The following is a 24,830-nucleotide window of genomic DNA, read 5'->3' as shown; positions in this document are numbered from 1 at the left end:
TTCAAGAGACAAAGCTCATCTGATAATTATAAATTAAATAATGAATTAAAGTAGTTAGGACCTCATTCCAGCTGAAAAACTGATCCGACCTGCCGCCATCTAATCTGCTTCACAGTGCAGATGGACAATGACCCGAAGCATACTGGAAAGCAACCAAAGTGTTTTTTAAGGGAAAGAAGTGGAATGTTATGCAATGGCCAAGTCAATCACCTGACCTGAATCCGATTGAGCATGCATTTCACTTGCTGAAGACAAAACTGAAGGGAAAATGCCCCAAGAACAAGCAGGAACTGAAGACAGTTGCAGTAGAGGCCTGGCAGAGCATCACCAGGGATGAAACCCAGCGTCTGGTGATGACTATGCCCAGACTTCAGGCTGTAATTGACTGCAAAGGATTTGCAACCAAGTATTAAAAAGTGAAAGTTTGATTTATGATTGTGAATCTGTCCTATTACTTTTGGTCCCTTAAAAAGTGGGAGGAACATATACAAACTGTTGTAATTCCTACACCCTTCACCTGATTTGGATGTAAATACCCTAAAGTTAAAGCTGAAAGTCTGCAGTTAAAGCACATCTTGTTTGTTTAATTTCAAATCCATTGTGGTGGTGTATAGAGCCAAAAAGATTAGAATTGTGTTGATGCCCCAATATTTATGGACCTGACTGTATGTGATTGTAAGTAAATAGATGTCGCCATCATAATTATTATTATTTCAGGTACTTATATAGTGCTGTCAATTTACGCAGCGCTTTACATATACATTGCACATTCACATCAGTCCCTGCCCTCAAGGAGCTTACAATCTAAGGTCCATAACTCACATTTATACATACATAGTAGGGCCAATTTTTTTACAGGATCCAATTAACCTACCAGCATGTTTTTTGGAGTTAGAATTGATTCTGTATTATAGGCGATTCTCTAGGATGATTTTATATATATATATACAGTGGGTACGGAAAGTATTCAGACCCCCTTAAATTTTCACTCTTTGTTATATTGCAGCCATTTGCTAAAATCATTTAAGTTCATTCTTCTTCCTCATGAATGTACACATAGCACCCCATACTGACAGAAAAACACAGAATTGTTGACATTGTTGCAGATTTATTAAAAAAGAAAAACTGAAATATCACATGGTCCTAAGTATTCAGACCCTTTGCTCAGTATTAAGTAGAAGCCCCCTTTTGATCTAATACAGCCAGGAGTCTTTTTGGGAAAGATGCAACAAGTCTTTCACACCTGGATTTGGGGATCCTCTGCCATTCCTCCTTGCAGATCCTCTCCAGTTCTGTCAGGTTGGATGGTAAACGTTGGTGGACAGCCATTTTTAGGTCTCTCCAGAGATGCTCAATTGGGTTTAAGTCAGGGCTCTGGCTGGGCCATTCAAGAACAGTCACGGAGTTGTTGTGAAGCCACTCCTTCGTTATTTTAGCTGTGTGCTTAGGGTCATTGTCTTGTTGGAAGGTAAACCTTCGGCCCAGTCTGAGGTCCAGAGCACTCTGGAGAAGGTTTTTGTCCAGGATATCCCTGTACTTGGCCGCATTCATCTTTCCCTCGATTGCAACCAGTCGTCCTGTCCCTGCAGCTGAAAAACACCCCCACAGCATGATGCTGCCACCACCATGCTTCACTGTTGGGACTGTATTGGACAGGTGATGAGCAGTGCCTGGTTTTCTCCACACATACCGCTTAGAATTAAGGCCAAAAAGTTCTATTTTGGTCTCATCAGACCAGAGAATCTTATTTCTCGCCATCTTGGAGTCCTTCAGGTGTTTTTTAGCAAACTCCATGCGGGCTTTCATGTGTCTTACACTGAGGAGAGGCTTCCGTCGGGCCACTCTGCCATAAAGCCCCGACTGGTGGAGGGCTGCAGTGATGGTTGACTTTCTACAACTTTCTCCCATCTCCTGACTGCATCTCTGGAGCTCAGCCACAGTGATCTTTGGGTTCTTCTTTACCTCTCTCACCAAGGCTCTTCTCCCCCGATAGCTCAGTTTGGCCGGACGGCCAGCTCTAGGAAGGGTTCTGGTCGTCCCAAACGTCTTCCATTTGAGGATTATGGAGGCCACTGTGCTCTTAGGAACCTTAAGTGCAGCAGAAATCTTTTTGCAACCTTGGCCAGATCTGTGCCTTGCCACAATTCTGTCTCTGAGCTCTTCAGGCAGTTCCTTTGACCTCATGATTCTCATTTGCTCTGACATGCATTGTGATCTGGAAGGTCTTATATAGACAGGTGTGTGGCTTTCCTAATCAAGTCCAATCAGTATAATCAAACACAGCTGGACTCAAATGAAGGTGTAGAACCATCTCAAGGATGATCAGAAGAAATGGAAAGCACCTGAGTTAAATATATGAGTGTCACGGCAAAGGGTCTGAATACTTAGGACCATGTGATATTTCAGTTTTTCTTTTTTAATAAATCTGCAACAATGTCAACAATTCTGTGTTTTTCTGTCAGTATGGGGTGCTATGTGTACATTCATGAGGAAGAAGAATGAACTTAAATGATTTTAGCAAATGGCTGCAATATAACAAAGAGTGAAAAATTTAAGGGGGTCTGAATACTTTCCGTACCCACTGTATATATATATATATATATATATATATACATATACATATATATATATATATATCTCATGCCTTGAGAAGGCGTGAGTTTGTTCACATGAAATGGTCATTGGCTGATAGATTTTAGATGCTTTTAAACTTTGCTATACTGTTAAAATAAAAAGAATTGGAAGCTGAGCGTGTCCCAAATATTTCTCAGTGGAAAAAACACAAATTACAGCACAACAGTTAACACAGCCATAACTGAACATGATAATAATAATGATTACTATATACAAACTTCATTATTTCACTCTCCAGCTTTATAATGTCAAATTTGATTCTGAGCAGAGAACACAATGTCTAACCTGGCAAACTGCAGCTGTAGACGGCTTCACAGAAAAATCACTTTCCAGCTGGGAAGAGGCTGTTCTTTCTCCACCCGCACTGAGGTACACAAAGTTTCCTAAAAAAAATAACCCTCAGTTATAAAATGGAATATTTTCCTTATGCCGTACATAAGCTGTAAGAATAGGATGCAGAAATTTAGTGTTATTTAACAATGATTGCAAACAATTCTGCAGCACGATTGTCTGCATATATTGTTCTATTGTACTGTAAAAAAAAAAACAAAAAAAAAAACAGTAAAAAGAAAGGATTGCAAAGCTATTTCCTATTCGAACTGGTAAGTCCAGGCAATAGGTGAAATCCCACAGAAAGCTAAAATGTAGACTGCAGCTGTACTAAAATCTGAAAGTTCACTCAGTGTGAGTTCTCTAGAATCCACTGTAAGCAGAATGCAGAAAACACCTCACAGGTTCACTGGGAGTGCACTTCCTGAAGCCTTTACTGAGTAGATTCCTCTGTCTTTGCTTCTTTTATCACCAAGGGAGGTTTGAATGTGATTGGTGGAAGTGAGAAACTTCTTAGTCCTAACATATTTTTTAGAACAGACTTTGAGGAGATAAAGGAAGACACCTGCAGTACGTGTGTTTGGGAATTCCTCTTCTGCATCACAAGCAGGGGTCCTCAGATCATCAAACTACTGATGCAATGCAGTGGAATGGAATGGAACTCTACAGCAATCCTTGGTGAAAAAGGGGATGAACAGAGACAGTAGGCTGTGCTCACTCTAAGCAGCTCACGGTTTACATTTTTGATTTCACTGCAGTATGCCTTTAAAAGAAAACCTGTAATCCTGATATTAAAGTGAATCTGTCACTGCTATTTTTTTTCTTTACAAAAGCACGCTACACAAAAAAACTAATTGATACCTGTCCGGTGGGTGGTGACCACCAACTAATTTGTATTCTCTACTTCCTATGTGTTGGATGCCTAATCCTCTGCTGTATGCTACCTACATCTCTGTTGTTAGCTGAAACCACAGTGCACAGCAGGGGGGCAGCTAATCCTAATGCCTCGTACACACGCATCGATAGTTGGCCGTGAATTTTCGGCCAAAGTCCGATCGGCCGATTTTCGGCTTGTTAGTATGATGCTTTCGACAACCGACTCCGACTTTTCGGCCGAACAAAATCTGGTGTGCAGGCTATAAAATTTTTGTTGGCCGTCAACAGAACGGCCAATTTTCCATCAGTCAGTACAGATTTCGGCAGACAAAAATCTGATGAGCAAGACTGGGCATGCTCAGAGAAGAAAAAACACACGGAAAGTAAACCAGCACATGACATCACTTCTGAAGTTGGTTTTTGTTGGCCGAGAAAATTTGTGTGCAGTCAAGAGCACATTTCAACCAACACAACAACACTGGACAAAAGACGGCCGATCGGTCAGCCGATAATCGTTGCGTGTGTACGAGGCTTAAGTGAGTTGGACCTTGAAGACTCTTTGCCAGTTGTAACTCTTAATTGAAGACAGGAATCATCACCCATTCGGCAGGTAAGCATCACATTAGATTTCCAGTATTGTAATACAAAAATATATACTGTATTAAAAAAAAAAGCAGTTCAGGAAAAGTAAGAGTAAAAAAAAAAAACAGCAGCTCTTGCTTCAATTCTTACCTTAAATCTGGAACTGTCCCTTACAGCAATTCCTTTCCACCATTAGATGCAGCCAATGTTTCGGGTTGAATGATGGCCCAACATCATTCCTCCTATTTAAAGCACACAGGTCCCTGTTTTGAGCCAATAAGCCCATCCCCCTCACAGTTAGAAAACACCCCCTATGCTCACATTTAACCCTTTGATCGCCCCTGGGTTAACCCCTTCCCTGCCAGTGTCATTATTACTGTAACAGTGCATATTTTTAGCACTGATTACTGTAGTAATGTCACTGGTCCCCCAAAAGTGTCATAAATGTCAGTTAGGGGTCTGAACTGTGCTCCTCAATGTCACAGTCCCACTAGAAATTGCTGATCGCCACCATTACTAGTGAAAAAAAAAATAATAAAAATGACAGAAATCTTTCCCCTAGTTTGTAGATGCTATAACTTTTGCGCAAACCAATCAAAATACGCTTATTTGGATTTTTTTTTACCAAAAATATTTAGCAAAATACAAATTGGCCTAAAATGATGAAAAAAATAGATTTTTTAATTTGGGAATGTTATATAGCAGAAAGTGAAAAATATTGTTTTTTCTTTTTCAGAATTGTCACCCTTTTTTTGTTTATGGCGCAAAAAAAAAAAAAAAATATCGCACAGGTGATCAAATACCACCAAAAGAAATGTGGGAAAAAAGGACATCAATTTTATTTGGGTACAGCGTCGCACCACCGAGCAATTGTCCATTAAAGTAACGTAGTGCTGAATCGCAAAAAATGGTCTGGTCTTTAAGGGGGGAAATCTGCTGGTCCAGAAGTGGTTAAAAAGTAGCACCATGTCTGCTGTGATACATATATTTTATCTAGTCATGTTTAAACTTGGTATTTTTATGTTTCTAAAGATATAAGTAAAAATACAGTGTTTTTTTTTTTTTTTCTTTTGAATCAAATATAGGAAATTTTGCATTTCTTATTCTATTGGAATCTAAATTATACATTGTCAAGACAAACCCCTGGACATACATTATAGATTTAGCCATGTATAATTGAAGAGCCATGTTAGCAAGTGTCTGGATCACAAGCTGGTGCCGTATACAGGTTCAGGGAGAGCTGGAAGTAAGATCAGTCAGTAATGAGGAGGTGAAGTCTCTGGATGATTAGGACAAAGGAGAAGGTGAATACTATTACCTTTATTATGGCTCACGTGGAGTTATGAAGAATGGCTTGAAAACCCACACAGTGTACGTCTGTGACCTTCCACTTTATTATATGCCAGTCTGCATGATAACACAAGGTGACCACTCGCAGTAAGGGAGTCAAAGCCAGCAACTGTGCAGACCTGCTTATTTCACAAAGTTCCTACACTAATAATTGACCTGTCCTAACACAACTACAGAGCAGGTGACTATTCCTATGCCAGTGAATTAGAGTCTCATTACTCATCAGCAGTGAGTCCTTAAGTCATTCTATAAGAATAAAATAGCACTACTCTTACCTTGAGTTTCCTTCTCTTATCCATACTTCCCAACTTTCTGAGTTAAGAAACCACATGAGCCATGGACACAAGGCACGTAGGAAAAATGATCCCACCAGGACCCCATTATGCAAACCAGTAATTAATATGCAATAAGTTCCCCACCGTTACAGAAATAAAAATTGACCTCAAGACGCTTCTTCTCAGAGAAAATCTTGATGTGGCTCTACAACATGGCCAACATCTCACGTACTTTAACCTCAGATGGATCTCCTTCATTGATAAATGTCTTATAGCCTCTGAAAGATCGATTTTGCGACTGGTGCCAGCATGAACGTCTAACCCCTATTCCCGTATTAGGATTCAGACTCCCCCGAACTATTAAAAATTAACTTGACTTGATTGCCCATGCTTGTCTCTTCCTTCTCTTTTTCTCTCTCTCTTCCTCTCTATCCCTCTTACTCACCCTACTCTCTTTATTAGAGTAAAGCCCCGAACACACGTGCAGATTGTCGGCCGAACGATCGGCCGTCTTTTGTCCCCGGGCTGTCGTGTCCGCTGAAAAGTGCAAAAGACTGCACATGAATTTTGTCCGCCAACAACAGCCGACTGCAGAAGTGATGTCATGTGATGGTTAACTTTCCCTGTGTTTTTTCTTTTCTGAGCATGCCCAGTCTTGCAAATCTGCTGTCTGTCGGCCGAAATCTGTACTGACTGGCGAACAATCGGCCGTTCTGGTGTCGGCATACAAAAATTTTAATGCTTGCATGACAGATTCTGTTCGGCCGAAAGTGCGCTGTCGGCTGTCGGAAGCATCATACTAACAAGCCGAAAATCGGCCGATCGGTCGTCGGCCGAATCTTTTCGGCTGACAATCTGCATGTGTGTACGGGCCTTTATGTTCTCTTTATGGTTGATTTTTGATCCTTTTAGGAATCTACCCATTATTGTTACACATAAGTATTCACCACGATATGATTGTTTCTACAACAAATCTAACGGTATTGGTTATCCCGTTCACACTGGGGCGGCACGACTCTGTATTACTTCGGGGGCGACTTGTGCATTCCCATGCACCACGACATCGGAGCGACTTGCATGGACTTCACATAATGGAAGTCTATGCAAGTCGCTCCGAGGTCGCCCCGAAGTAGTACAGGACCCTTTTTCTAAGTCGGAGCAACTTGCGTCGCTCCTATTAGAACGGGTCCTGTAGCAGTCAATGGACCGCGAGGGAGCGCGACTTGTCAGGCTGACAAGTCGCCTGACAAGTCGCGCTGGTGTGAATGGAGCCTAAGAGTCACACACTTGACCTTGTATGTTGCTATTGTTGCTTATTGTCTTTTATGGTATTTCTCTGTTGTTTTCGGAAAAACATAATAAAAAGTATTTGGAAAAAAAAAATATGCAAAAAGTTATTGGTTACACCTACAAGTGCTTTTTCCCACCACTTTTCTTTTATACTGGTTTTGGATAAATAAATCAAATCTACAACAAGGACACAGACAGCAATAAAAGTTTTTTTTTTTTTTTTCAGAAAAGTAGAAAAGGCTAGGAGCCCTCTCTGCATTTTATTGATGTCTGTGACCCTATTGCAGATTTTCACTCTCTTACTGTATAGTGAAACTATGACACTAATTGGAAATCTTTTTAATGGAGTCCAAGACAGCAATTATTACATCATACCATGCTGCAAAATCTCATATACCCCATTCATGGGGGAGGCTGCTAGGCTAAACAGTGACTGAACTTTTAGGTGAATTTTAATATAAGGAGAAACACCAATGTTTCAAGGGTAAGCAGACAGATTCTGTACAGTATATGCGTGCCTCAATTTCTTTTGCCCTTGGGTAACAGGTTTTTAGTCCATGCCTTTGCCCATCAACCCAGTGCCAACCGACCCAATTAAAATGAACTGACACGACACCAAAAATTTACTGGCGCAGCCAAGTTTTTAGTGGCATTTCCAAAAGTTACCAAATGTATAGTTTTAAGTGCAAATTTCAGTATTTAAGCTACAAATAAGTATAATATGCAATTAGTGATGTAATTTAAGGCAAAATACATATTTCTTAATTTATTTTCAATATAGTAAGTAGCTCAGGGACAGAACTCAGGAGGACAAGAAATAAGAATTAGCAGGTGCACACACATGAAATTGACTCTCCCAGTGAGAGTAGTGTGGAGCAGCACAGATGATGATGACATCTCACCAACACGATGCACGTCCTCTCCTGAGTCACAATGACAGTCTCTCTCCATGCCAGGTGGTCCTTTTAGTCCACTCCAGTCCAAACAACACTGATAGTCCCACTCCCGGGTTGCCTTGCTCGCTCGGCTCCGGCCACTCCGCTCAGCTCCCTTGCACCATGACATCACACAAAACACTGAGGCACTGCCTCCGCCAGACCTGCCCCCCACCAGCACTGCCCAAACAAACTGTAGCAGGCACTCGAATGATCTCGAGCAGCTCTGGACTGGAACTGAGCATGCACAGTTCTGAGCCGAGAGTCACAGCCATATTTTTTCCTGGCAACCTTTTCCTGTCACTGGCATTTACTGGCAGGAGAAAAGTGCCCATTTTTTACTGGCTGCCAGTAAAAATACTGACGGTTGGCAACACCGCATCAACCATAATTGGTGTTCATTTTTTTGGCTACGGATATAAGTAGTCAGTACTGGCATTCTCCCCCCCCCCCCCCCACCCCTCCATGAGTTGTGAACTACTTCAACAGAATAGATTGCAGGTCTGGCCCTTTTTTGCTACCCCACTTCTCCTAATAGGCCCAAGGCTGCCCACCCCTCAGCTCAGCTCTGTACATTGATACATATGCCAATTTTTTGAGTTGGCAATTGTACACTGCTCAAAAAAATTTAAAGGAACACTTTTTATTCAGAGTATAGCATCACATCAATTAAACTCCTGGGATATTAAACAGTTAGTTAAGTAGCAGAGGGGGTTGTTAATCAGTTTCAGCTGCTTTTGGTGTTAATGAAATTAACAGCAGGGGCACTAGATGGGAAACAATGAGACAACCTCCAAAACAGAATGGTTTTACAGGTGGGGGCCACTAAAATTTTTTCTCCATACTCCTCTTTTCTGACTGTTTTTCACTAGTTTTGCATTTGGCTAGGGTCAGTGTCACTATTGGCAGCGTTAGGCGATACCTGGACCCTATAGAGGTTGCACAGGCAGTCCAACTCCTCCAGGATGGCACATCAATATGTGCCATTGCCAGAAGGTTTGCTGTGTCTCCCACCACATTCTCAAGAGCATGGCGGAGATTCCAGGAGACAGGTAGTTACTCTAGGAGTGCTAGACAGCACCGTAGAAGATCCTTAACCCATTATTAGGACCAGTATCTGCTCCTTTGTGCAAGGAGGAACAGGATGAGCACTGCCAGAGCCCTGCAAAGTTACCTCCAGCAGGATACTGGTGTGAATGTCTCTGACCAAACAATCAGAAACAGACTTTATGAGGGTTGCCTGAGGGCCCTCGGCATCCTCTAGTGGGCCCTGTGCTCACTGCTCGGCACCGTGGAGCTCGATTTGGCATCTGCCATTGAACACCAGAATTGGCAGGTCTGCCACTGATGCTCTGTGCTTTTCACAGATGAGAGCAGGTTCACCCTGAGCACATGTGACAGAAGTGAATGGGTCAGGAGAAGCTGTGGAGAACGTTGTGCTACCTGTAACATTGTTCAGCATGACCGGTTTGGGGGTGGGTCAGTAATGATCTGGGGAGGCATATCCATGGAGGGACGCATAGACCTCTACAGGTTAGACAATGGCAACCTGACTGCCATTAGGTATCGGATGAAATCCTTTGACCCATAGTCAGACCCTACGCTGGTGCAGTGGGTGCTGAGTTCCTCCTGGTGCGTGACAATGCTCGGCCTCATGTGGCGAGAGTATGTAGCCAGCTCCTGGAAGATGAAGGAATTGATACCATTGAATGGCCCCCACCCTAGCCTGACCAAAATCCAATAGAACATCTCTGGGACGTTATGTTTTTGTTCATCTGACGCCACCAGGTTGCACCTCAGTCTGTTCAGGAGCTCAGGGATGCCCTGGTCCAGATCTGGGAGGAAATACCCCAGGACACTATCTGTCATCTCGTTAGGAGCATGCCCCGACATTGCCAGCAGGGGCGGCCCTACCATGGGTCCCGGTGGGACCATGGGACCCAGGCGGCACTTAGAGAGGGGCGGCCCCCAGACGCCTCTTCTCTTCTTCGGCTATTGTTAAAAAAAAAAAATCCAGTGCTGAGTATGAGTTTTGTGTTATGAGTAGTGTTCCCTCCACCTGACCGATCCCTCTCCTCCTCCCTTCCTCCAGCCTTCTCCATCTCCTCCCGCCTCCTTCCTCCACTGCAGCCAGGGCTGTGTGTGCCGGCTCCACTGAGATGAGCAGCCACAGCGGGTTCTACCGCCAAGAGCTGAACAAGACGGTGTGGGAGGTGCCGGAGCGGAATCAGCACCTCACAACGGTGGGCTCGGGGGGCCTATGGCTCTGTATGGTAGGTATGGGAAGGGGGAGGTGAGGGAACAAGTGTCCTCCTAGGCCTGTGCCCGGAGCCCGTCGGCTTCCCCTTTTATATAGAGCGCATTTGTGGGGGGAGGGGCGCCGGTGTGTGGTGCACGGCTCCTGGCCATGCATGCCATAAAGGTTCATTCATCTGATTGGATGAGGAGAGGTGCAGCCCTTATAGAAACCTATTGTCGGCACTCTGTCTGTATGTCTGCACAATATTCTCCTGTTCCCTTATATTGTCTGCACTGTGCATTCATACAGCTGGGTCTGCATTCTCTGTGCTGTCATTGGACGGCTTCTATAGGTCTAAGGCTTGTGTCACCTGTGTGATTGGACATGGTGTGCTGTCATTGGATGGCTTCTATAGATCTACAGGCTGTGTGATTGGACATGGTGTGCTGTCATTGGATGGCTTCTATAGATCTACAGCCTGTGTGATTGGACATGGTGTGCTGTCATTGGATGGCTTCTATAGTTCTACAGATTGTGTGATTGGACATGGTGTGCTATCAATGGATGGCTTCTATAGATCTACAGCCTGTGTGATTGGACATAGTGTGCTGTCATTGGATGGCTTCTATGTGTACAGCCTATATCACCTGTGTGATTGGACATGGTGTGCCCTCCTGTGTCACTTGTGTGATTGAAAATGGTGTGCTGTCATTGGATGGCTTCTATAGGTCTACAGCCCATGTCACCTGTGTGATTGGACATGGTGTGCCCTCCTGTGTCACCTGTGTGATTGGACATGGTGTGCTGTCATTGGATGTTATTCTCCTGTACTATGCCCGCAGCCCCGCATTCTCCTGTACCATGCCCGCAGACCTGCATTCTCCTGTACCATGCCTACAGCCCCGCATTCTTCTGTACCATGTCCGCAGCCCTGCATTCTCCTGTACCATGCCTACAGCCCTGCATTCTTCTGTACTATGCCCGCAGCACTGCATTCTCCTGTACCATGCCCACAGCACTGCATTCTCCTGTACCATGCCCACAGCCCTACAGGGCACTGTGGCACTATAGACATTAGAAAGCCTGGTGCGCTCATCTGCAAAGTGTCTACTGCTCTGTTTTGCTTCTGCTGTCACTCCGTACACACTCACACCCCTCTGACTGCTTTCATAGTCCTATAGAATGTGGGGGCCTCTTGGAGGGCGTGGATTTTTTTTTTTGGGGGGGGGGGCAGCATTTCATTCTCGGACCCAGGCAGCACAATGTCTTGGGCCAGCCCTGATTGCCAGGCATACATACAAGCACGTGGGGGCCATACAAACTACTGAGTACCATTTTGAGTTGCTGCAATGACAATTTCAGCAAAATGGACTAGCCTGTTGCATCATTTATATATATTTGAATTCAGCTCTCTGTAGGTTGATTATTTTTATTTCCATTAAATGATGTGGCATCCTTTCATTCCTAACACATTACCCAGTCCATATCAGTATAGATATCCAGCATGATATTTTTTCCCATTGAGATCTGATGTGTTATTAAAGTGGCGTACATAGTGCACTACACAAAACATTGGAATAATAGTGTTTGAAAGTGAAAGGCTTGTAGGATATCTAATTATTCTTACATTTCCTGTGAACAAGCAGCTCTGACTTGACCAGATGTAGACAAAAAAAAATTTGGGTGGGTGTGGAGAAAAAAAAAGAAAAAGTGAGTACACCCTCTCACTTTTTTGTAAATATTTTATTATATATTTTCATGTTACAACACTGAAGAAATGACACTTTGCTACAATTTAAAGTAGTGAGTGTACAGATTGTATAACAGTGTAAATTTGCTGTCCCCTCAAAATAACTCAACACACAGCCATTAATGTCTAAACCACTGGCAACGCAGCATACAGTGTTAAGCATGACAGGCAGTTTTTTTTTTGTTTGACATGTCAAAATCAATGGTTCCCTATAGGAGCCCATTGATTTGAATTTAAGTTGCATCCAAGTCGGATCACGATGATCCGACTTGTGATGCTACTTGTGCTCTGAGGATCTTGAAGGGAAAAAAAATGTTACTCTTACTCTTTGAGACTGGTATGGATCTTAAAAGGGAACCCCCCACACCAAAATAGAAAAATAATGATGTGGGGCTCCCCCAAAATCCATACCAGACCCATCAGTTTGGTATGGATTTTTAGGGGAAACCTGACGCCAAAAAAAAAACTGCATGGGGTCCCCTGAAAAATTCATATCCGAGCATTCAGCCCGACCAGTCAGGAAAGGTGAGGGGACAAGCAAGCAGCCCTCACCCTTCTGGACCATACCAGGCCACACGCCCTCAAAATGGGGAAGGTGGATGCATTGGGGCAGGGGGGCTCTGCACCCCCCCACCCAAAAACACCTTGTCCCCATGTTGATGGGGACAAGGGCCTCTTCCCGACAACCTTGGGTGGTGGTTGTGGGGGTCTGCGGGCAGGGGGCTTATAGGAATCTGGAAGCCCCCTTTAACAAGGGGCCCTACAGATCCTGGCCCCCATATGTGAATGAGTATGGGGTATTTTGTACCCCTACCCATTCACCCCAAAAAAAGAGACAGTGTAGTGTAAATAATGACAAGAGATGGTTTTGAGAAGTCCTTTATTAAAAATCTTCTGATTTTTCTGCCTCAGGTCTTCTCTCTCTCCGATCTTCTGCCTCAGGTCTTATCCCTCCAATATTCTCCTTCAGGTCTTATCCCTCCGATCTTCTCCCTCCTGTGTTCTTCCTTCCGTTCTTCTGTGCTTCCGGTCTTCTGTGACTCCGGTCTTCTCCTCCTCCGACTCTGTCTCCTGTGATTATTCCAGCTCAACTCTTTGCAGCTTCTTATATAGCCATGGGGCATGGCCACCCAGTGACATCACCCGGAGACCCTGCCCTGTGTGTCGTCACATGACAACAGGTGAGGACACAAGGGGTGGGGTCTCCGGGTGATGTCACCGGGTAGCTGTGCCTCATGGCTAAATAAGAAGCCGCAAAGAGCAGAGCTTGCATAATCATGGAAGACAGCGTCAGAGAAGGACCGGGTTGGCAGCGGAGAAGACCGGAGGCACATAAGACCGGAGAATAAACATTGGAGGGAGAATACCTGAGTGAGAAGACCTGAGGCAGAAGATCGGAGGGAAGATTTTCAATAAAAGACTTGTCAAAACTGTCTCTTGTCATTATTTACACTACACTGCCTTTTTTTAGATGAATGGGTAGGGGAACAATGTACCCCATGCTCATTCACATGGGGGGGCGGGATCTGGGGGCCAAGTTGTTAAAGGGGTCTTCTAGATTCCAATAAGCCCCCTGCCCACAGACCCCGACAACCGACAACCACCACCTAGGGTTGTCGGGAAGAGGCCCTTGTGCCCATTATCATGGGAAGAAGGTGCTTTGGGGTGGGAGGAGCATGTTGGAGATACAACAGCTTTCAGCTTATCCGATAAACTGCAGTTCACAAATAGGACAGTAGATGTCGCTAATGCTAAGTGATATGCTATGCATTTTCTATGATGTGTATTTCCTGTACACTGCACTGTACTTGTTGGTTATCTCTTCCTGTCTGTTGTTCTTATTACAATGAGGTGACATGTTTGATTCCTGTGTTATGTTCCAATAAAGAAGCCAGTTCCTGTTTACTTCACAATGTCTGATCTGAATGGACTCCGCTACACCCAGTGATCGCACTCTGCAACAGGTTATGGGCCCAGGATCCGGATAAAGATTGACATAAGGAAGCTTTCCAGTGACATCTCCTATAGACAAGTAAGACTGTTTATATATAAAGGAGGGAAAAATGGCCGGAAACTCAGAACTTAAACTCTCAGTGGCCAAGCTGAACAATGACAATTATCAGCTATGGAAGTTTAAAGTGGAAATGCTATTATCTAGAGACGACTTGTGGGAGGTTACCACCACAGAGAGGCAACAGGACAATAATCAGGACTGGGACAAGAAAAACAGACAGGCACGGGCCACCATAAGCTTACTAGTGGAGGATGATCAGCTCATACATATACGTCATGAGGACACAGCGAAAGGCATGTGGGATGTGCTAAAAAGACTGCATGAAAGATCCAGTTTAAACAGCAAGCTGTTTCTACTGCGGAAACTTTACAAAATGAGACTTAGCAGCGAACAGGACATGCAGGAGCACATAAACGCAATGCTGGAAGTGATTGTACAATTCAGATCAATCGGGGAGAATATAACAGACAGCCACGCAGCAGCCATGTAGTTATGCAGTTTGCCCTATACATATACTGCACTGATCAATGCACTGGAGACACGTCCTGAGACAGATCTGACGCTAGCATTTGTAAAAACCAGGCTCATAGATGAGTATCAGAGAAGAAAGGAATTAGTGCATGACTCCACAAAAACCGACACCAGAACCGCTCTTAAAGCTACAGATGCAAGGTTACACAGGAAAGAGACCAGAGTGTGTTTCAGATGTCACAAACAGGGACACATAAAGAAAGACTGTACTATATGGAAAGCAGAGCAAAGAAGAGAGCGCCCATCTTATGGTAAACAAAAGGTCAAAGCCACAATCAATGATCCATGGGAAGGAAACTGGAAGGCCACATTTAAAGTGACAGGCAACCATAAATGTCAAGGCTGGTGCATTGATTCAGGGGCAACCAGTCACATGACAAGTGATAGAAGTTTTTTCACAGAACTTGATCTGAACAACAAAGAAACTATTTATCTTGCAGATGGAAGCAAAATGCATGCAGAAGGATATGGGCATGGAACCCTTGTATGCCCTGATGATGCGGGACACAATCTAGCCGTACCAGTGAAAGATGTGCTTTATGTTCCTAATCTAGAAGGAGGACTCTTATCTGTGAAGCGTCTGACAGCCAGAGGACTCACTGTAAAATTCCAAGGTGACAAGTGTTCAATCCTAAATGGCAACCAGACAATAGTAAGTGCCAAGCTGGATGATCATCTATATCACCTCAACACAGTGAAGGAAAAGGTGAGACTATGTACACACAAGCACAATGACTGTATACATATATGGCACAGACGTCTAGGTCACAGACACCCAGAATGCATACAGGAACTACAGAGGAGGAATCTGACAAGGGATCTAACAATATCCCCTTGTTCAGTTACTGTTAAGTGTGAATGTTGCATTAAATCCATAGCTACAAGAGCAACACTTCCCAAAGTCAGTCAGAAGAGAGCTTCAAGACCACTTGACTTAGTTCACAGTGACGTGTGTGGTCCCCTAAACCCACCTACACCTGGAGGCAAAAGGTACATAGTGACTTTCATAGACGACTATTCAAGATACACAGTCACCTACCTAATGCAACACAAGAGTGAAGTTTTTGACAAATTACAAGACTATAAAATAAAGACCAGTAACAAGTTTCAGAGGAAGCCTCTCATACTTCGGAGTGACAATGGAGGTGAATTCACAGGATATAAGATACAAGAGTACTTAAAACAGAATGGAATAGAACATCAAAAGACAGTCCCATATACACCAGAACAAAATGGAGTAGCTGAAAGAAAGAACAGAACTCTGACTGAAATGATCAGATGTATGCTGACAGACTCTGGACTACCACAAAAATACTGGGGCGAAGCAGCTATGACAGCTACATATTTGCAGAACAGACTTCTTTCCAGAACAATAGAGAAAACTCCATATGAACTTTGGCACAATGAGAAGCCAAATGTAAAACACCTAAGAGTTTTTGGATGCAAAGCATTAACCACTTGCCGACTGCCTAACGCCGATCTACGTCGGCAGTCAGCCCCTCACAGGCAAAGTGACGTAGGGCTACGTCACTAGCTTGTGAGGGTCTAGGGAGCGAGCGCGCGCCCCCGGAGGCGCGCTCCTGCGTGGTCACGGACCCCCCCGCGCGTGTGACCAGCGGACCCGATGTCCGCCGGTCACTCGGCGATCGGCGGGGGAGAGGGAGAATGTCAGGGTGCTTGTGTAAACAAGCCACCTGTCATTCTCCTCGCTGTAAAGACACTGATCAAACGGATCTAGTATGTAGATCCGTTGATCAGTGTCCTTACAGCTCAAGCCACAGCCAATCACAGTAGAAAGCACGCCCCTAGGGATACACACAGCCCCTCCCTCCCAAATAAAGTTAACCCCTTCACAACCAGTGTATTTTTACAGTAACAGTGCATATGTATAGCGCTGATTACTGTAGAAATGTCACTGGTAACCCCAACAGTGTCCCAAATGTCAGTCAAGGGTCCGATCTGTCCGCCGCAATGTCGCAGTACCGCAAAAAAAATCGCAGATCGCCGCCATTACGCGTTAAAAAAAAAACAACAAAAATGACAAAAATCTTTCCCTTTGTTAGTAAACGCGATAACTTTTGCGCAAACCAATCAAAATACGCTTTTTGCGATTTTTTTTTTACCAAACATATGTAGCATAAAACAAATTGGCTGAAAATTTTAAAAAATTTTGATTTTTACTTTTTTTTGGGGGGGAATTTCATATAAAAAAATTTGAAAAATATTGTTATTTTTGCAAAATTGACGCTCTTTTTTTGTTTATAGCGCGTGATCAAAAAATCGCACAGGTGATCAAATACCACCAAAAGAAAGCTCTGTTTGTGGGAAAAAAAGGACGTCAAATTTGTTTAGGTACAGCGTCGCACGACCGCGCAATTGTCCGTTAAAGTCACGCAGTGCCGAATCGCAAAATACCCCCTGGTCAGGAAGGGGGTAAAATCTTCCGGGGCTTAAGTGGTTAATCTACATACCTGAAGAAAAACGCACCGAACTCCAAAACAGAGCATTTGAAGGTATCTTTGTTGGATACAGTGACAATGTCAAAGGTTACAGAATCCTTAATCCCAAAACAGACAAGGTTACCATTAGCAACAGCATAACTTTTGTTGAAGATTTTAGAGACAATGTAATGACTACAGTAGAAGAAAGAATAGAAGAGAAAACTGACATTGACCAGCCTATCTCCATAACTTCTGAACAAACAGTTAAAGTGAGTGCAGACTCTACCAGTACTGAAGAGCAGACACAAGAAGGCTCAGACACAAAACCGAGACGTTCAACAAGAGAAAACATAGGTAAACCACCTGTACGTCTCTCATACAAAGCAAGTACTGCCAGTATCAACGAACCTGCAACCTGGGAAGACATATCTCAGCTTTCAGAACAAGAAGCAAGTAAATGGATAAAGGCTGCTGATGAAGAGATAAAATCCATGCATGACACTAAAACATGGACACTTACAGAACTACCTAGTAACCTAGTATGCAAACTTCACAGGAGTATATATGGTCTAAAGCAAGCAGCCAGAGCGTGGAATATAAAAATAAATGAAGTGCTTACACATCAAAACTTTCTGAGGAGTAAAGCAGACCCCTGCTTATACACAAAGAAATTGGGAGACAGATGGGTCTATATGCTTATTTATGTGAATGATTTCCTGATTTGCTTTGAGCAAGAAGGGGATGAAGCAGAAATTCTAGAAAAACTAAATCAGAACTTCAACACCAAAGATCTTGGCAACATAAAGAATTACCTCGAATTACCTCCAGATCGAGAGAGAGGAAGATGACAGCTTTCTTCTGAACCAAAGACACAAAATACAATAAATAATTGAAACATTTGGAATGGAAGACGCCAAACCAGTAAAGTCTCCTATGGAAACCAACTACCTAAAGGAGATGAATTGCCAAGATAACCCATTACCTACTAATACTCAATACAGGAAGGCAATAGGGAAATTGCTGTATCTTACCACTGCTACAAGGCCGGACATTGCAGCAACTGTTGGAATCCTATGCAGAAAGGTTTCAATGCTAAGTCAAAAGGACTGGAATGCTGTAAAGCGAATAATTTTGCTATCTAAAAGGGACTTTGCACTACAAGCTAAAGTTACCAGCAAGCGATGAAAGCACCTTAACAGGATATGTGGATGCTGACTGGGCAGGAGACACCAGCGACAGGAAATCTACCAGTGGCTACTTATTTTTTCTGTCAGGAGGTGCCATCAGTTGGACTAGTAAAAAGCAACTCTCTGTTTCACTGTCATCTACTGAAGCAGAATACGTTGCTGCAGCGCAGGCAAGTCAAGAAGTTATATGGCTGAGACAGCTATTAACCGCCTTAGCGGTAATCCCGAGCGTGACTCGGGGTTTGTTTTTCATATTAGGAGCGGTAACCCCGAGTCACGCTCGGGGTGGATTGCAGAGAGCGCAGCGGTGTTCTCTTACCTTCTCCTGGCGATCCAGCGATGATCTCTCATTGCTGTGACCGCCAGCCGAGAGTCCCGCCGCTCCTCCGTCGGTCTCCGTCGCTCTGATCACTTCCTAGTTCCGTTCCCTGCAGCAGCAATGCTGCATGGGAGCGGAACTAGGGAGGGAAATTCAAAAAAAAAAAAAAACGTTGCACAAAACACAAAACACATTTTATATTATATATATATATATATATATATATATATATTATATATGCATATATATATATATATACATATATATATATGCATATATATATATGTATATATATATATATATATATATATATATATATATATATATATATATATATATATATGCGCATATATATATATATATATATGCGCATATATATATATATATATATATATATATATATATATATATATATACACACCGGTATATATATATATGCATATATACATATATATATGTATGCATATATATATATATATATATATATGTATATATATATATATATATATATATATATATATATATATATATATATATATATATATATATATATATATATGCACACACACATATATCTATATATAATATATAATGCATGAATTATAATCTAATCAATAATATAATTTTATTATATATATTATATATTAAATAATAAAATAATATTATTGATTCGATTATAATTCACGTGTTTGTGTTTCAAATTTATCACATCTGGGATGTCTACTAGACTCTTGTTTTGGTCAGGTTTAAGTCAGTAATTACTAAGAATTGTAGGCCTATAATACATAACGCCAAATTTCCATGAAAAGAATTGTACCGCTTTTGGTATGTAATTCCTGACAGAATCATACCGCCAGGGAGGTTAACAGATTTGGGTCAACCACAGTTGGGACCAACAGAAATCTATGAGGACAATCAAGGATGCCTCGCACTTGCGCGCATGGAAGGAGTTAATTCAAGAACCAAGCACATTGACGTGAAGTTCCACTTTCTTAGGGATCTTCAAGAGCAAGGTCTTCTTGAGTTACTTTATTGCCCAACCGAGGATATGACAGCAGATATCCTTAGAAAGCCTCTGACCGCTGAAAGACACTCAAGGCTTACAAAGAAGATGGGTTTAATAGATTAAGCCTTAGCTGTTGAGAAGGGGTGTTGGAGATACAACAGCTTTCAGCTTATCCGATAAACTGCAGTTCACAAATAGGACAGTAGATGTCGCTAATGCTAAGTGATATGCTATGCATTTTCTATGATGTGTATTTCCTGTACACTGCACTGTACTTGTTGGTTATCTCTCCCTGTCTGTTGTTCTTATTACAATGAGGTGACATGTTTGATTCCTGTGTTATGTTCCAATAAAGAAGCCAGTTCCTGTTTATTTCACAATGTCTGATCTGAATGGACTCCGCTGCACCCAGTGATCGCACTCTGCAACAGAGCAGAGCCCCCCTGCCACCCCATGTTGAGGGCATGTGGCCTGGTATGGTACAGGAGGGGGGGAACTCGATCATCCCCTCCCCTTTCCTGACCTGCCAGGCTGCATGCTTGGATAATGGTCTGGTACAGATTTTGGGGGGGGGCACGCCATTTTTTTGTTTTTTGTTTTTTTGGTGTGGGATTTCCCCTCAAGATCCATTCCAGACCGAAGGAGTGGGGTTCCCTTTCAAGATCCATACCAGACTCAAAGGGCCTGGGATGGAACTTGGGGGGGACCCCACGCTAGTTTTTTTCCATTTTGGTGTGGAGTTCCCCTTCAAGATCCTCAGAGCACAAGTCGCACTACAAGTCGGATCATTATTTAAATCAATGGGCTGAAAGTCAAATCAAAGATGACTCTCGTAGGTAACAATTCATTTTAAATAGAGGCAGAGAAACACTGCTAAAAGCTAGCGCGGCTAAACGCACAATGACGCCAATGGAAAAAGCTACTAAAAGCATGTTTTTACAGCTTCTTTTTCCTGGCGTTGGTAGTGGCTTTGCAGCTTGTTTTTTCTAATGCTTAAAACATCAGTAAAAAAAAATAAAAGAAAAACTAACACGAAATGATTAACCTTTAGCACGCAATATAGTATCTAAATGGAACACGATATGGGTTTACAATCCAGCTATGAATTACGCAGACTTGTAGTTCTTTGTATAGGCAGCATAAATCAGATAAAAGTTGGTGGAAAAGACACTTTCTTTGGAGTTTGATTCTCTGGATATTGTTCCCAAATGTGAAATGTTTTACAAGTTTCTCGGGCTGTACATAATATTAAATTAGCCCTGTGCATTCTTGAGGTATTTGGAATTCTATGCTTTATTATTTATAGTCATTTGTTTTTACCTTTCTGAGACATTTCTGGCTCACCCAACGGTTCCTGTGATCCTCGGCATCATAAATAAATGAGGACCTCTCTACGGCAACTGCAGAGTGAAATATTCTAAGAGGTCTTCCAAAGAGATCACTAATTCATTGAACATTTTTTCTTTCCATTTGCTAGCTGGCTAGTTAAAAGCCCACTCTAGCAAAAAAAAAACTGCATTCTGGAGACAAAGTACAAGGTAATAGTAGTTTATTTACTATTTTTTTTTTTCTCCACATTTACATGCAGTCCAAGCTACCCAACAAAAGTGTCAGTTTACAGGGGTTGGGACACTGCTGGGGATTTTTACAATCAAAGGGTTATTTTTTATAGAGTTTACATTTTTTTTTTTTTTTTTCAAAAGAAAAAAAAATAACTGTTGCTGTAATTGTTTGAAATGAAAGTAAAGTCCACTCTCTAACTTGTACCTAAAGGTAAGCCTATAATAATTCCTATAATAAGGCTTACCTGTAGGTACAGTGAATATGTTGTCACTGGTGCATACGCTCTAAAGTACGTGTCAAACACAAGGCCCGGGAGCCGAATGCTGGCCATTTCATGTGTCCCTTGCACCTCTCCTGCAACTGCAGCACTCCCCCTCATCTCTGCCCCTACCCAGTCTCTGCAATCAGCAGCAGAGAGGAGGACAGAACTCCTCCACCAGATCCTGTGCGTCTCTGTAAAGCCTTGGAGAGGCTATTCTCTGTCCCCCCCCCCCCCCCCACTGCCTCAGCAGTCGCATGAGAGATCCTATAGATCCTGGGGCTCTCTTTGCAGCCACAGCACCTCTTGTCTCCATCTTATCTGGTCTCAAGATTCAGCAGACTCCAGCAGATGACTCCAGCCCTCCTCTGGTCCTCCTCCAGACCCTGCACTTTCTGCTTCCCAGCTCTGCCACCAGCTTCTTCTCAGCAGTAGCACAATGCAAGGGGGATGAACTGTAATATGAGAGAGTGGGGAGGGGGGCTCAACTTTTGATGGTGGAGGGGACTCTTGATATCTGATGTAAAGGGATGGTGGGGTGCTCTGAACATCCAGTCTTACAGATACAACTGGCCCTTTGAGGGAAACCATAAAGCTGATGTGGCCCTCGATAAAATGGAGTTGAGCACCCCTGCTTCAAAGGGACGGCATACCCGTGCTGTAGCTTCAGAGCTCTGTGCTGGGGTCGGGGCTTCCACATACATACCTCCCAACTTTTTAAAATGGGAATGAGGGACGCCTATTAGCAAACGCAGGTAGGCATAGGACGCACCCCCTGCCATGCCCTCTTAAAGGAGAATTATATAAAAAGAAATAAGATAGTTAAGCCACTTTGACGGGACTCATCGTCACTGGGAGTGAAAGACAGATACTTAATGGACACTGAGAATATGGTTTGAATAACTTCAAATGGGAGAGTAATATTTATCAACAATATCTCTCAATAAATATGAAGATTTGATCCCACTTTACACTGTGAGACCTATAGCCTGTTTCCATGAAGTCTGTGACTCCTAAATAATCAAAGCAATGCTTTAGATGTGTATTCCATGTACTTCAATGTAGGAGATGACAGACTGTCACTGGCAGGCTCTCCCTATCGTCTATCTATTGAGATGTGATGTGGATTGTGTTAAGTCTGTCTGTTCCATTGTTAAATGTTAATGACCTCACATTGTTTCTGTCCAGATGGCTAGATAATTCATTCAGGTTAATTCTATTTCTGTATACAATTTCATCTGTATATGATAATGTAATCAGGCAACCCCTGACCTGTGTGTAGTAATCTGATCAGGAGGGGTGGTCCATGCTGTATATAAATTCTGTGTGACTGTTCAATAAAGAGAGATTTCAGTACAAGCTAAGTTGTCGGCTAGCTTTGTATGGGGCGGCTGGGAAAATCTGGTATCTATGTTCACGACTGGGAGGAAGCTGTATACTGATGGAAGTCCACAAGTACAGTGTGGGTTGAGGTTCCGTTACACCTGCAAGTGCTTTTTTTTTTTCCACTTCTATTCCTTTATACTGGCTTATGAAATGAATAGGATGCAGCCATTTAGAAAGTGGATGCAAGGTTTAATACTGGGATACACTTTTTTTTAAAGTGCATTTTATATACAACTATATAGATCAGACCAAAATGAGGGACAAACGAGGAGGAAAGAGGGACAGAGGGACTTTGTTCCAAATCAGGGACAGTCCCTCGAAATCAGGGACAGTTGGGAGCTATGTTCATGCATGCGTGGGAATTATGTCATTGTGACAGTGCGGAAGGCTCTGTGTGCAGGTAGGTCTCATAATGTGCTAGTATGCGGTGCATAATAATACATTATAACTTAAAGCCGCAGAAGGGCTGATTTTTTTTTTTTTTTTTTGTGCCAATTTACTACCACTTTAAAAAGTGTTAGCTGGAGATAGGCTTTTCATTTTTCACTGACTTTTAATTAAAAAGAAACAAAATTGGATTTGCAAACACATGTGAATTATAAAACTGAACTCTAAGCAGATATAAAACACAAAAATGAATGCATAATCATTGATACATTATTATATGTATTTTTCAAATACAAGCTGTAAAAAGTACCTGAATTTGAGCTGGGATCAGCCTCTTGCAGTCCGTGTAGAGAAGAGAGAGCTAAATGCCAGAGAGATGACCTTATCAGTCATCTGCTTCTCATTTCCTGAATTTGACTTTAGGCTGGCCATACATTATACAATTTTCTTACAATGTTCTGTACAATGTTCTTTAGATTTACCATCAACTATGTAGTACAAAGGCCTGCCTAATTGGATACAATTGAAAGTGTTGTTTAGTTTTGACCTCATATTATACGGTTTTTGGTAAATCTAGCAGAAAATTGTACAAGAAAATTGAACATGTATGGCCAGCCATGGTGTCAGCCTCTTGCAGTCCCTGTACAACAGGGCCAAAGCATGACAGAAAGAGGCTATACAATAGGGATAGACCGATATCGGTTTTTCATTGCCGATACCTATACCGATATTTTGGTCATCGCGTATCGGTATCGGCAGATATGGGCCGATATTTTCGTACATTTAAAAACATTTTTAATTTATTTTTTTTATTTGACAGGTACTCTTGTGGAGGGATCTGGGGGTCTAAAAGACCCCAAACCCCTCCTCTGCACTTAAAAGCATTCAAAACGCCAAGTTTGGCTGTTTTGAATGCTGTATTTTTTTAAATCTGCCGGCGAGTACCCGGAAGAGCAGGGTTTTTGCATGGAGACCCGATCAGAGCCGAATGCGGCTTTGATCGAGTCTTCGGCGGCCGTGCAGGCTGGTTACTCGGATCTCCCGGTGGGACGGGAGACCCGGAAGAGCCACGGAAGGCAGCAGGAGGGGGGGGACGTCCCCTCCCGCTCCTTTAAAATGACAGCCGAGTGGCTTCTCAGCCGCATCGGTTGTCATTTCAAGACAGCTGACCGTCGGCTATGGACGTCGGTACCGGGGTGATGCCTCTAGCTGCATGCATCACTCCGGTACAAGCACTTTCCCGAAATATCGGTAATATCGGCCACCTTGGTTGATTCTGATATATCAGGGAAAGCGCATATCGGCCCTCGATATATCGGTCTTGCCGATAATCGGTCGATCTCTACTATATAAGGAGCCATTCAGTTTATATGGTGACAGTTCATCACAGTGCTACCTTTTCTTTCACTGTCTGGTCGCAGGAAGGGTCCAGAACAAACTGGGCTCAGAGGAAGTGTATTGAATGATGCTGGCCAC

The 24,830-nt window shown here is 42.8% G+C and overlaps 1 protein-coding gene across 1 annotated transcript in view; it reads right to left on the bottom strand.

Moving 5' to 3' along the window:
* The window catches only part of MALRD1 (MAM and LDL receptor class A domain containing 1), a 558,112-nt gene that overhangs the window by 494,080 nt on the left and 39,202 nt on the right, over nt 1–24,830 (bottom strand). The window contains exon 5 of the mRNA XM_082259425.1: nt 2,920–3,017. Within this exon, the coding sequence (XP_082115551.1) occupies nt 2,920–3,017 (98 nt within the window). The remainder of the gene's footprint in view (nt 1–2,919; nt 3,018–24,830) is intronic.

The sequence above is a fragment of the Pelophylax lessonae genome, assembly GCF_965119305.1.
Source record: "Pelophylax lessonae genome assembly, chromosome: 5".
Classification (NCBI taxonomy): Eukaryota; Metazoa; Chordata; class Amphibia; order Anura; family Ranidae; genus Pelophylax; species Pelophylax lessonae.
Note: the sequence above shows the minus strand (reverse complement) of the source record. Positions and strands in the feature narration are given on the sequence as shown.